The sequence below is a fragment of the Rhinolophus ferrumequinum genome, chromosome 3 (assembly GCF_004115265.2).
Source record: "Rhinolophus ferrumequinum isolate MPI-CBG mRhiFer1 chromosome 3, mRhiFer1_v1.p, whole genome shotgun sequence".
Lineage (NCBI taxonomy): Eukaryota > Metazoa > Chordata > Mammalia > Chiroptera > Rhinolophidae > Rhinolophus > Rhinolophus ferrumequinum.
In genome coordinates, this window is record NC_046286.1 from 68076645 (window position 1) to 68090971 (window position 14327).

Consider the following 14327-nt stretch of genomic DNA (forward strand, 5'->3'; position numbering starts at 1 on the left):
CTCATTCAAGACAGGCAGGGGGTTCTAAGCCTAAATTTATTTAAGCATGTTTGATGATGATAAAAACTGTTTACTTTATTTGATTTTAACTTCAGCTCAGAGACAGCGCTCAAATCCCTGAGAATACCAAGGGTCAAAAACACTAATTACGATGGACATAGGTTTTAGATAGTACCTGAGGTTTTGGACTGCACTGTGTCAGAAAAAGGTCCAGGTCCTTGGGATGTGAAGACTCGAACCTAGAGAAAGGAATATAATACAAAAATTTCAACAATGTCCTCAGTGACAATAATTAAGTTCAGACACTGGTAAATCATAGAGGGTTTCATTTCATACTCCTGATACACATTATTAGAAGTTTCAATTATATATTTACATCTAAGTATTATACATAGCAATAAATCACTAAGAGGAAATACATTGCCCTGTACTGTTGTATTTTCTTGTCTAGAAAAGCACAAAGAAATGGCACAAACCTCTACTGCAAAAAAGTTAAATTTCGAAAAAAAAGTCTTTAGCTATTTCCAAAATTAAGTTACACAGAACATTTAACAGAAATAAAATTATACAGGTTATGGTAAACTTCCATTTATCTTGAATTCAACAACTAAAACTTTTAAATAAGTTTACATACTTTTAAAAAGGATATTTATAAAAAGAAAATAATTATACCTTATATTTGAAAATTAATTGCACATTTCAAGCCACTTTTACATATATTGTCTATTTTGCTCCTCACAACTGTGAGAGTAGAAACTGGACAAGGATCTCAATTAAGGTAACACATTCACAATGGCACATATAGATAGAAGGAGAACTGACTCAGGGTGGTGAACACACAACATGATATAGATGATGTATTACAGAACTGTACACTTGAAACCTATACAACTTTACTAACAATTGTCATCCCAATAAGCTTTAATAAAAAAACAAAACTGACAGAAGAACCAAGTCTTCTAAGTTCTGTATATTTTCCTTCCCACTGTACCATGCTGCATCCTAACAGCAAAGTTTTTAAAACAATTTTTATTAGAAGTCTTTCATTGTGTTATAAATCACTTCCATTTCCAAATCTTGCATACGAGTTTGGACAATTAAGTTCGCGAACTCATCCTAGAAAAAGTGCTACATGGTTCATTGCTGAATATCACTATGGTCACCTTCAAAGTACTCCCTGTGGGAAGCTATGCACCGAAGCCAGTGCCTAGTCCACCCTTCAAAGCAGTTTCAGAACTCTTTCTGGAATGGCCATCGGAGCAGTCATCATATTACCCTTGATGTCTCGAATGTCATCAAAAAGTCTTCCTTTCAATATTTTCTTTATCTTCAGGTAAAGAAAGAAGTCATTGGGGGCCAGATCAGGTGAGTAGGGAGGGTGTTCCCATACAGTTATTTGTTTATTGGCTAAAAACTCCCTCACAGACAGTGCCATGTGAGCTGGTGCATTGTTGTGATGCAAGAGTCATGAATTGTTGGTGAAAAGTTCAGGTCGTCTAACTTTTTCACGCAGCATTTTCAGCATTTCCAAATAGTAAACTTGGTTAACTATTTGTCCAGTTGGTACAAATTCATAATAAATAACCCCTCTGATATCAAAAAAGTTTAGCAGTATCGTTGCAACAAGTTCGCGAACTTAATTGTCAGACCTCGCGTGTGTGTGTGTGTGTGTGTGTGTGTGTGTGTGTGTGTGTGTGTGTACACATGCCCCATGGGGCATATATATCAAGAAGTCTTTACTTTTGCACAGAATCATGTTAAGTGACTCATGCATATCATTTTGCACAGTTCTGGGGTGATTGATATTTGAAACTATATATACATATAACCAGAATGTTTATTTAACTAGAACATACATAATTCTTAGCAAATAAGAATTTGCATTATCTTTAACTTCTATGTACAACATTTTGATTACTATATGTAGACCTAACATATTATCAAATAATTATTAAATTAGAATTTTACCCCCCAAAAAAGATCTTTAGGAAACCCAAATCTCTAAAACACACTCCAAAACATTATGTTCTCCCAAAAGAAACAGAAAATATCTCTAAATATAGACAACCTTGTCACCAACCTGGTGACATATCCATTACTGAGGATATGAAAATCACCAAGCCATGTATCATAAGCGGAAAGCTATTTCATAGGAAATCTATGTCAGAATGGGGTGGCAGTAGCTTCTTATTCTTGACTCCTATTCTTTCTGATTTTTTTCCTCTATCAGCAGCCAGGTGATAACTGTGAGATGTCAACTACTCAGATGCTCAGTTTTTATTTCCTTTGGTAGCTCCACGTCAGTACATCTGGATGCCCTCATGTGATATCATAGAAAGGACTCTAGACATTAGACTGTAGCACTCCACTTCCTAGCCATACATCTTTGGTAATTCACAGATACATGCAGGGGCAGGCTTTTGTTTTCCCCAAAAAAAGAATGAGGAGAAAAGGAGATAATAAATATAAAAGCACCTACTGTGGTACATGGCCTATGTGGATCACAATAAAAAAATAATGGTTTTTCTGAATATGAAAGCAAGAGAGTTGTCAAGATGTCCTTTACCCCAGCTGTCCCCTCTCCTGTCTCTCCCTCTGTCCCTTTGCTACCCACTTGATTCCTGTGATCACAGTATACCTCAAATTACTAATAGAGTGGCAGAAATCTTAACTTATTTCTTTAATCAACCTTCTGTTTGCACTAGTAAGATCCCTGTATCCCTGGTTTTTTGTTTTTTGTTTTTGTTTGTTTGTTTGTTTGTTTTCCCTCGTACCTGGAAGGCAACAATGTACCCAGGACTCATGCCCTCCAGTTGAAAAGACATCACTGAGGGAGTGACATTGACAGCAATCCAGTCTTCAAATGTTTTGTTTGTGTCACCTTGGTTGAATATTTGGTAGAAAATTTCAAATCTTGTTAACACACCATTTTTGTGCTTAGGGTTATTCCACCTAAATTCCACCACAACTTCATTCTTGTTGTGGTATTTTCCCCTTGGTAGTATAAATATTCTGGGATTCTCTGGTGCTGATGGAACTGAAAAGCAAAGATACAGATAGGGCAGAAAAGAATATAAGGTTGACTTTTACCACTCATGAGAGGGTGTGGAGCAACTCAGTAATAAATATTTCTCATTCTAGACAGTTGAGGTATATCTCTCTTGTTCTTAGAGATCTTCGGGAAACAATATTCCATAGATTTGTTCAGGAACCTATCCAAATATTTCAGCAAGCCTTCCTTATCTCTAATCCTAATCCTTCTTACTGCCACTTAGGCACACCTTTGTTGTCTGTGCCCTGTATAGATGGAAGGTGCCTGGTTCTCCTTATGAATACAATATTTATTCTTATCCTGATAGAGTGATTTAGCTCAAGGTAGAAATAGTAGTCACCAGGAAGGAAGACAGTTACTCTACCCAGATTTCAGCCAGTTCAAGGCTATAAAATACAGTATAACAGGGATCCTAGGCCCTCTCACATTGATCCTCCCTGAAGGCAGGAAGTCCCCCAAGAGTTTGGGGGCATCACTATTTATCACAGAGACAATCCAAGCAAATCACTATTGCGTAGTGCTTTAATTAATTTCTCTCTCTTAACCAAGAGAAATTTCTCTCCCTGATTTTCAAGTTATTCCATCCAAGACATCCTTCTTCTTTCTTAAGACTCCTCCACAAGGTCTTCTCCCACTCCCTTCTCCAATCACATTGCTTCTTAATGTTCAACACTCACATCATTATCCAATCTCCAGGCCTTCTTACATATAACTCACATGGGATACTTCCTCTTGCTTCATCCCTCAGAACCCAGCTAGAGTTTCTACTCCCTAAAGGCCTTCCTTGGCCATACCAGTCTGTGTATACTGCCCTCTCCTAAGAACGTTGAGGCTTGATACAGGTGAATGTATCCTACTTATTCTATGCTATTGCTACTCAGTTCTCAGTGTCATATTTCTATTATCAAGTGCAGAATTTGTTTATCTCTCTATTGTTTTATGAGCTCCCTCAGAGAAAGCACTCTTTCTTATTTCTTGCTAAATCCCTCCAAATCTAGTATAGGATTGGCATGCAGTAAATGCTTAATAAATATTTGTCTATTTGAATAATTTCCCAACTATATTGTAAATTTCCTGATGGCAAAGGACAAATTTTATCATTCTTCCTTATTGTCCCCAACATTTAGTAGAGTGCTCATCAGTCTAGCACTCAGTGTATTCCCTGGAGGATGCAATCAAGTCCATTTCCACAGAAGAATTCAGCCAAGGATGACATCCCAAGACAGTCTCAAAGATGGCATACCTGGATCCAAATGCTAAGTGCTCCAGAACCTGTCCAGGCTCCTCTATGTTCCGGTTATGAGACTTATGGGAAAATATTATTGAAAGAATCTTACCAGTAAAAAAAAAAAATGCAATGGTAAATGGATGTCCATGTTTATTGAGCTCTTACTGCCTGTCAACTCCTGTGCTAGGAAGTTTATATAAATTAAATCAATTTGATCCTATCATTTTCCAACATTTAAAAAAATGACTAAATGGAGATTCAATGAAACTATAGTGAAAAGTCCAGATTAAGTCCCAGCTCTGTTACTTACTAGTAATTTCACATTGGACAACTACTGGGCTTCTATTTTCTCATTTTCGTAACAGAGATAATAACACCTGTCGATGTTTCTGACACATGATAAATATGTAAAAAATGTTTAATAAAGGAGTGATAAACATAAATATGTTTTGTGTACTTTAAGGTGATAGACACATGTAAAGATATGGCTAGTATCCTTTTTAAAATATATTCCAAAGAAAAAACATTAACTTTAGACACCAATTATTCACCTACAGAAGATTCTGAGTTAGCATCTATGAGAACATCTCCCAGTGAAACTGCCTTCCATGAAACTGTCTCTGCTCTTAAATGACCGTTTTCCTTATAAAGCATTTCACAAATTACCTGAAACATGTTTGTATATCATTACAATCAAGTGAAACAGTCTTTAAGAAATCTTTGAAATATTGTTTTGGAATAAAGTATGCAAATTTATTTTAATGGTACTATTCGAATCTCCATAAAGTCATTGAAAGAGTATTAACTCTAAACACACATACAAAACACACAGAGTTATTTTTAAAAACTATGTTAATAGTTTCTGTGATCCATTCTAGGTCATAGAAAGGGAGATTCTGCCTGTTTTTTACTTTTTTAAAGAGATTTTGTCCCCTGTACCTGTTTCTGGTGCTCGAAGTGATAGAGATGTTTTGGGACCTTTTCCCCAGTAGGTATAAGGAATGACAGAAAGATTAAATACAGCATAGGGCTCCAGACCATCCACAGTAAATACAGGTAAAGACTGTTGCTCACTAGCCAGGAACTACAATATAAGCACAAAAAATTGTTTTCTTAGGGAGAAAATCATAAAATATTTTATTCCTAATTAACTAAAATCTCCAAACTTTGGTTCCCATGTAAAGTCAAACCTTGCAGTTGTGGAAGTGCTAATATTGGTAAGTTCCATGTTGTTCCATTCAGACTAAAGTATCTAACATGCAAGTCGTCAACACTAACCACAGTTGTCAACACTAAGCAGTCAGATTGGCTGTAGAGAAAGGTTCTCAGGGATAATCTTGACCAGATGCTAGGGAAACTACCAAGGAGATGGGCTTGGCTAAGTGAAGAAAGTACAAATCAGTGTGGTCGAGGCTGATGCAGATGGTATAGTCTGCTTGAGAAATGGAAGTTACTAGAATCAGTGCCATACCTTAGCATGAGAACTAAATTCCACACTGTAGAAAATTTCACCCCAATCCACTGCTGGGGGACCATTCCACAGTATTTGAAACCTTGAAGCATTTCCTTCAATCCTAAATGAAGACTCTTGAATGGAATTTGGGATAACCTTAGGGGTAAAGGAAAAGTTCCCTAGGGGAAAGAAAGCATAGAGGGAGAAAGAATTTATGGTTATCAATCATCATAGAAAACATGGAAAATTAATAGTAATTACTAATAGTGCCAATATAATTTTTTTCTTTCTTTAAATATATCCTGAAAGTCATCTTTTTCTTATCATTTTAGGCTGTAAATTTGGGTTAAGAATAAACTGCATGCAAACCAACAGAAGCTACTAAAACCCTTTTCCACTTAAAACATAATTCTTCAGAAAAAAATCCCAACCTAAACACTTAGTTAACAGAAAGTATGGAGGAGCAGGGTAAGCAGGAATAAAATACTGTACCTGGCAGAGGCTTGAGGGATGCCTGAATAATCGTGAACTGATTAAATTTGGCTGATTCCAAAACAGAAACACTATTTCGCTGACCTATTTCCTGAGCTGTGATAATCTTAAACCCATTGATCCAGAAGAGCCGACCACTATAGTACATCAGGGCATTCTGAGAAATTTCAGAAGTACTCCAGGCTGTAAATTCTGTGATGGTGATATCTCCAACGCTGCTAAAACATGACACCAATCAGTGTGTGTATCTGGAGTTGGGGAAAGGCTGCCACGATCAAGGACTGAAGCAACTCTGTATCTGTGTGTGTGTTTACGTATATGAAAACAAAGAGAAAATACTTTGCAACAATAATTGTCATTTTTCTTAGCTCCATATTAAGCTGATTTTTTACATTTTTTCTTAAAGTATTCCTAAAGCAAATTTTCTAGGGCTTTTCTTATTAAATGTGATATTGTAAACGACAAGAGTGTGACACAGGTTTTAATAAATACTTGTGATGTGGGGTAATATCCTACATCAAAGGCACAACCCCTTGATTGATTTCTCCTGGTTTAGTCACAGCTCCCTTTTATTCTTGGTCAGGCATCTTATTTACTTGCTTTCATGATTCTAGCCTGTTTGGTCCTTCACTTTATACTACTGACTACCGTTTGTTGCTTCAATGATACTTAGCAACTTCTATACTAGTTTAGTCAAAATGCTCCTCTTCAAACCAGGGACTTCAAGTAAACAGACTACTGTTTAAATTGCCTTTAGAGTTTTTTCCTCAATGACAGGGAATTTTATAAAGAATTTTTACTTTAAAAATCTTCTTGGTTGTTTCTAAAATTATTCCAGTTGCCGAACACTCAGTAAAATCTATTTCAGTGATTCTCAGTCTTTTGGAGTGGAGGTTTGATTTTTTTTTTAATTATTTCTCTTAATATTTTTAAACCATTGACATTTCCCTCTTAAGAAAAGTATGGCATTTAAAATCAAAATAAATAAAAGTTTTATTTTGAAAATTTCATAATACCCCCTTGGGAAGAAAAAAAAAGGAAACTACCTCAGAGGACCAAAGCTGGGAGTTGTAAACCTTATAAGGAAGAAGCATGTCCACTAGTGTAATTCCCACAGTCCTTTGTCTAGTAAAATACTGCGCATGCATACCTATACTTAGTTGTAAGGACAGCATCTTGTTTCCCTTGTGGACTCTCACCCACCTGTCAGGGTCTCCACTGCACTCTCTTTATGCCCCATCACAGTATCCACTATATTCTACTGTAATTAGTTATTTACAAGCCTATCTTTCCCCACAAGCCCGATGCCTGCAGCACAGTGGAATAATGTTTATTAAACCCAATAAATGTTTATTGAAAGAATGAATTCTCAGGCATTACCATTTATAATTGAGGGGCAAGTCATCCTCTTCTTCTCAGTCAATTGCCTTTGAGGAATATTACCTACCTCTGGCCCCGAAGAACAGCTGTGTACAGGTGAATACATTGGCTGTCTTGAACCAACCAATACAGGAGCCCGTCACTGAGGTCTAAAGTTAGAGCAATTACCTAAATTGAAAATAAGGTAAGACAACGAATCAAATACATGTTTGAAGGGTACCTTTTTTAGTAAATCACATTTAAGCTATAGATTTTAAGATTCTCTTTGGAATAATAAGCTCAGTTATTTTTACCTTTCACTGAATATAAAATTAAATGAGTATGCCTATTACTATATTATATCATTATATAATTTGGATATATGCACTGGTTTCCTAAAAATCCTCAAAAGGCAAGGACTACCTGTTACTCACTTCTAGATACTTAGTTCTGGTGGTTTCCAAAGTATGATTCTTGGACCAGAACATTAGCCTCACCTGGGAACTTGTTACAAATTCTCAACCACACTCCAGATCCTACTGAATCAGAAATTTTGAGCCACTGTGTCAAGCCTTGCCTAAAGCGAGCCATAACTTTGAACTCTCCAGCCACATAAGCCAATGAATATCATTGTTTAAATCACTTGTTTTCAAACATTGTTGAACATTAGAATTGCCTATGGAGTTCTTTAAAAATCTCAATTCCCAGGCTGCATTCTATTAAATTATGGTCTCAGGAGATGAAAAGCAGTCTTCGGTATGTTTTCAAATTCCCCTGATAATTCCAATGTGTCACCAAGTTTGAGAACCAATGGTTTACATTTTTTTAATGGAAGTTTATTGGGTTGACAATTGTTAGTAAAGTTACATAGATTTCAGGTGTACAATTTTTAATTTGCATTTTCTCTTAATTATAACCCAAAACATCCTGACATGTTTTGAAAATATAATACACAAAGGGTTCTTATGTGTTATCCTTGGATAGAGTCATGTATATATAAAGTCCTATTTCCAGTTGACATTTGAAAACCACTTCTTCCTACTTTTTCTTTGTCTTCTTGTTACCATCCTGTCTTAATTTTATGTCCAGTTGTCTAGATGAGGCCTGAGGAAAGACTGCTTCTCCTATGAAATAGAGTGCATGAGATAGAAGTTATAATGCAAGGGATCTTTTTTGCTTTATTTGGCTTTACAGGTATTTTTCAAATAAGCTGAGTTTGCCAGGAGTCTGACCTCAGAGTAGTAGACTCTCTATAGCAGACCTAGAGACTGACAGGTATTAGACAGGATTCAGTCGACAACTACATCTTTAGGAAGATACAGCAGCATATAAACAAAAATGATGAGCCAGAGGAAAATAGAAAGAGAATACAATAAGGAATCCAAGAACTGAAAATACTTGCTAGCAGGTTACCTAAGACCTGCTACAAAGAAATCATTCATGTTGTTGCAAATAGCAACATTTTTTTATCTCTTAAAAAAGGAGATTCTACAGCACCCTTTGCCAATACACAATAAACTGTTTAAGCTATAAGTAAAATCTAGGTGTTGGGTCATTACTTCATTCCTTTATATCAGTCTTTTGGGCCCATATTTAAACAGAGCCAGAGCCATTGCCCAATAAGCTCTAATATACCCAGTAGAATTCCTGATGACTATAAAGAGTCAGAAATTACAACGCTTTTAAGTGTGGTCCATTCAAGATAAGGCGAACTACAAAAATCTCCATACTATCTTTTAATTTTTAAAATCAATTATGACAATCAAATACGAGTTAGTGCAAGTTTGGTTTTATCAAGATCACACTGTAACAGTATTTCCTTTCAGATTCTACCTTAAGATCTTACAATAAGCAAAAACAGTATTAGTATAACTATACAATAGCACTATTTAGAATTATGAAAGAATCAGATCTTATTTTTGAATTTCTGACCTTTTTCCCAGAAAGCCAAGGCTGCGCCTGTAGTATGAGGGAACTTTCCCCATTTAGCCTGGTGCTTTCAACTGAGTATAGTGTGGTCCAATAGAGATAGCCACCAACTGAATCCACCACCATGTCATTCACCAGCAACTTCACATAAGTCACAATATCTGTGTGTCCTGTCAACAAAGACTGCCTTTGTATCTACAAAACATAATTATATGGTCAGTTCACGATTTTCAAGTGACATCGTGATTTCTGAATAGTCTACTGAAATCATTAGCAAATTGCTGTGTTTATCCATTCCTTCATTCAACCACAAATATCTTTTGGCACCATGTGCTGGGTTGTACGCTCAACGTTGGAAACATAATAGTCATAGTACCTGCCCTCGTGGAGCTTATCTCTTTTCATGTCTCTAAAGAGAAAAGAGATAAATTTATTTTGAATTAAAATACTTGCACTTCCTAATCATATATCCAGACACTCAAACCACTGCTGGGTAAGAATTATTTAATTGGACTCCTTAAGAAGACGTGTACACCCTGGTATGCAACGTCATCTCTCCTTGTTCCTTTCTACCGGTATATTTCCCTAATATTAATTAGCCATTATTGAGTGAGTACCTATTATATGCCAGGCACTATACTTTTTTATTAATCTTTAAAATATAAGCTCTTGTTACCCTCACGCTAAGGCTATGAAGGATTTCTATTCCCTATTTTTTCACAAGTAAACTGGATTCAAGAATTTAAGTAATTTTTTCTTGGAGTTTAAATAGTATTGCAAGAGACGGAGCAAATACTTGAAGCCAGTTTTTATATTCACCCTTCCACTTCCTCCTTCTATTTTCAAACTAACCCATATTAGGGAGCATTCTCTGATTAACCCTACTCAACTATGCCTACATGCCACTGGCATGTATGATTTCAGACTATACCATATTGCTTTGCTTCTCAATACATTGCTTTGTATGCTTCTGTTATTTCAAAATAGCAGGGGCAAGAAATGATGGTTGTACAACACTGACCATACTAAAATCCATTCCATTTTACGTAATAAAAGGGTAATTTTATGGTATATAAATTATATCTCAGTAAAGCTGATATATTTTTTTTTAAAGAGCAGGGGCATGTCTATGCTTTACTTTATATTCCCTGCTAAACTCTAAACACATTGATTATAGATAAATGATTGTGGGTGAATAAAAGTATGGGCAATAGCACCCTCCTGATTAGAAAATGATTTCAGTACCATATTTCTTTACCTGTCAGACCTGTGTTCTCATCATTAATCTTTAAAATGAAAACCCAGATTCAAGCCAACTCCAAAGCATCTTTCTTTCCATTAATACCACACTACTGCCTAAGCCCAACTCCTTTGTTGGTTAGAAATGAGTGCTGTTGCATTTTTAATGGCCATCCTTCTCTTTAAAGTGTTCCACTACCCAGATGCACAAGATGTCTCCATTTTGCCTCCTGGTTCACTCTCAACCTTCTCCACCCTACGCTGAGCCCTAGAGGCTCCCAGCTATGGGCTGCATCCACTGGACTCCCTTGTTCTCTGGATTTCGGTGAGGTTCAGCCAATGGAAATACTGGCAGAAGGTAGGAGGGCAGAAGGAAAGAGATCAGGGTAATTAATCCTCCAGATCGCTCCTTGCCAGACTATACATTTTGACAGTGTGTGGGTTCCATGTCAGCACTCTCCTAAAACTACAGCCCTCACAGGTTCTTCTCCTTTGCCTTGCCCCTTTATGCCTGGAAGTAGTTATTGCTTTCCACACTTGCTAGCCCAGGGCATGCTTCATCATCCTTTGTTCATTTTCCTTAGTCCTGTCCACATCTTTGAAAACAGTAGTCCCTTCATTTAGTTTCTTTTAGTCATGCCTTTGGAGTGTGGCATCTTCTTCCAGGACTCTGACCCAGTGGTAAACATTTTAACATATTTATTTCAAGATATTATTGAAAATAGCCCACCAATTAGTGATATAAAATGTCCTTTAAACACAAATACATGTTAATTAAAAAGCAAATAGGCTTAAAGACAAACATTAAGCAATAGCAAAGGTGGTACACAAGTATTAAAATGCATGAAGATGACATTCATGTCACTGAAGTGGGTGGGCATTGTTCCAGAGCTTGCAGAATGCCAGGCTTAAACTTACCACATATGTCTTTCCAGCCCAGTAGAGAAAGTGACCCAGCCACTCATAAGCTAAAGCCCCTGCTCCTGCAATGTTGGGTATGTGATAATTCTCTGAGATATCCGTCCCATTGAGCAGCCACACATAAACATCACCTTTCATGTCGCTGTAGTAGAGGCTGTTGTTATACCAATCCATGTCTCAAAACAAAGTGAATTGGTAGTAGTTATTACTTCACGTATGCCAACATAAACATGGAGCATTAACAAATCACACCTGTACCTCAACATAATTTTAAAGCACATACTGACATAGCTATTCACTGGAACTTCAGGGATCTGTCAAGAATATTTTAATAATGTTATCCCAAAATCTTAACTGCTGGAACTAGAGAGGGGAACTAATTTCATTAAGCATCTCCTCTTTGCCAGACATTGTCCCAGGCACTTTTACATATCTCGCTAAACTCTTAAGACAAAGCTATGAAGTAAGAATTATCCCCATTTGTGACATGGTGAACCCAAGTCTCGGTGAGGTTATCTATTCTACCTGAGGTCTGACTCCTGAAAACCCAGATTCAAGCCAACTCCAAAGCATCTTTCTTTCCATTAATACCACACTACTGCCTAAGCCCAACTCCTTTGTTGGTTAGAAATGAATGCTGTTGCATTTTTAATGGCCAAGCAAATAGATCAAATAATTAGATAATTATAGAAGACGCCATTTTCCAGCACAATGTTATTCATCCTAGAATGAAGACTTTTTTCATTCTAATGTCTTCCAAACAAAATTATTCATTACTTAATAATCCTCTTTGTCATGCAATTCATTCTTACACTTTATTTAGAACTTCATGCATCCTTTCCATGCTCCAGTCTTATAGCAAACTCAGAATAAAAACTTAAGCTTAGCTGTCTTAGTAGAACAAGATAGACTGTTATTGTGAGGTGACATTGATAGATTAAAATACATGAGAAGCATATCAAAGCCTTCCTGAAATGGGCATAAATCAATAAGTAACCTCACATTTTGTGAATAAATAGCATTTTTACTTGAGAACCAACATTTTCTTAATACTATCACTGGCAATATAGTTCAATTTTTTTCCTTTTGTTATTAACATAATACCAAAACACTCAATTCTTTTGATTTATTGACTAGCTTAGGAAGTGTATGAGTAGAAACCTGTCATCCAAGTGTAAAAGGAGTTGGGTTTACCTGACACGTTTCCTATAGCAGAGGACAAGAATTCTCCTGGGCCAAAGGTATTTAAGGGTTTACTCCAAAGCCCATCTTCTTTCACAGCCATGATAAATGGTGGTTCTACGGCTGTTTGGTTAAAAAAAAAAAAGAAAAAAGAAAAAGAAAAGAAAAGAAAAGAAAAGAAAAGAAAAGAAAAGAAAAGAAAAGAAAAGAAAAGAAGAAATTGAAAGAAATATCACAGAAAGCAAATGTTTTTTGGCATACATCTTATACCCTAAGATTTCCTTTATAAAATAAAAGAATATCAACATTTTAAAAATACTGTGGAAGAGTATGAGAAATTGTATCTGCTTAATAGAATTATCTATCATATTAAACATACTTTATGTAAATATTTGAAATTGAATGTGAAGAGAATGTGTGATAATGTTGCTTCTATGACAATGTCGTGGTCTTGGCAGAAATTATTTTTTTTTTTGCTTTGGCTATTGGTTGCCATGGTAGCACCTAGCAATTGTGATAACCACAGTAAATGGTATAATTATCTTCCCACTTTCTTTCAGCCAACAGAATGGAATTCAGCATAATTCACAGTCCCTCATCATCTCTCACCACAAACTTCAGAGTTCAAGGAGTGCTATTGCTTAACAAACCATAAATTATATTGTTTCCTCAAGAGTATCTTGGACAGTTTAAATTAGGAGGTTAGACACATAAATTAAATATCACACCGTGCTTTATATGCTTTCCTAATCTCAGATAAACACATACTCAAGAGATCATCACACCCTCATTCTAATACCTTTACCACATTGGATGTGAGGAATTTTAAAGAACACCAGGAATAAGTCTTTTTCTTGTCAGAATCACTCCTTAAATCAAGAACATTTCTCACCTGGCACCAGGGTAGTACCCATCGAGGGCTCTGACCAAGGGCCTGGTCCCTTGGGAGAACTTGCTCGCACAGAAACCTTGTATTTCGTAGCACTCTTCAGTTCAGGCACATTAAGGACGGTCCCACTTATGTTAGAGAAAACATGAGTGATTTCAGAAAAGTCTTGGGTTGATATTTTCACCTCGTAAGTCCAGTTCTGCCAGGCAGAAGGGCCTAATCAGAAGAGTTAAATAATATTACTGACCAGAATGACATCAGCAAAGGCAAACAAAGGATTGTCAGCAAATTCATCTACAACCTGACCTTCAAGGAAGGGTACCACTGGGCAGTAATACCTGCGACCCCACTAGCCATCAGGGTTAGTTTGACGATATGACTAGGACAGTGTCCATTCCACCCATGCCAACCATTTTGCTTCATCAAGGAGACATTATTCCCAACAAATCAGAGGACACTCTTCCTCAGTCAAAACTGTGTGCTTGGCTGTGTAGAATTGTCAGAGGGGTGCTCTGTAACACTGCCAGGTGTAACCAGGCTCCTAATCAACAAATGCTTCCTGATGAATGTCTGCTGTAACTCC

The 14327-nt window shown here is 36.5% G+C and overlaps 1 protein-coding gene across 2 annotated transcripts in view; it reads right to left on the minus strand.

The window, feature by feature from the left end:
* Positions 1–14327, minus strand: part of ROS1 (ROS proto-oncogene 1, receptor tyrosine kinase) — a 96501-nt gene that overhangs the window by 52967 nt on the left and 29207 nt on the right. The window contains exons 14-23 of one of the 2 annotated variants that reach the window (XM_033102665.1): positions 13748–13960; positions 12868–12978; positions 11671–11849; positions 9517–9708; positions 7673–7773; positions 6226–6440; positions 5752–5912; positions 5220–5364; positions 2775–3037; positions 176–239 (exon numbers count right to left, since the gene is read on the minus strand). In XM_033102665.1, coding sequence (XP_032958556.1) covers positions 176–239; positions 2775–3037; positions 5220–5364; positions 5752–5912; positions 6226–6440; positions 7673–7773; positions 9517–9708; positions 11671–11849; positions 12868–12978; positions 13748–13960 — 1644 coding nt within the window. Of the gene's footprint in view, positions 1–175; positions 240–2774; positions 3038–5219; positions 5365–5751; positions 5913–6225; positions 6444–7672; positions 7774–9516; positions 9709–11670; positions 11850–12867; positions 12979–13747; positions 13961–14327 lie in introns of both variants that reach the window. The other variant, XM_033102664.1, reaches the window with a different exon arrangement.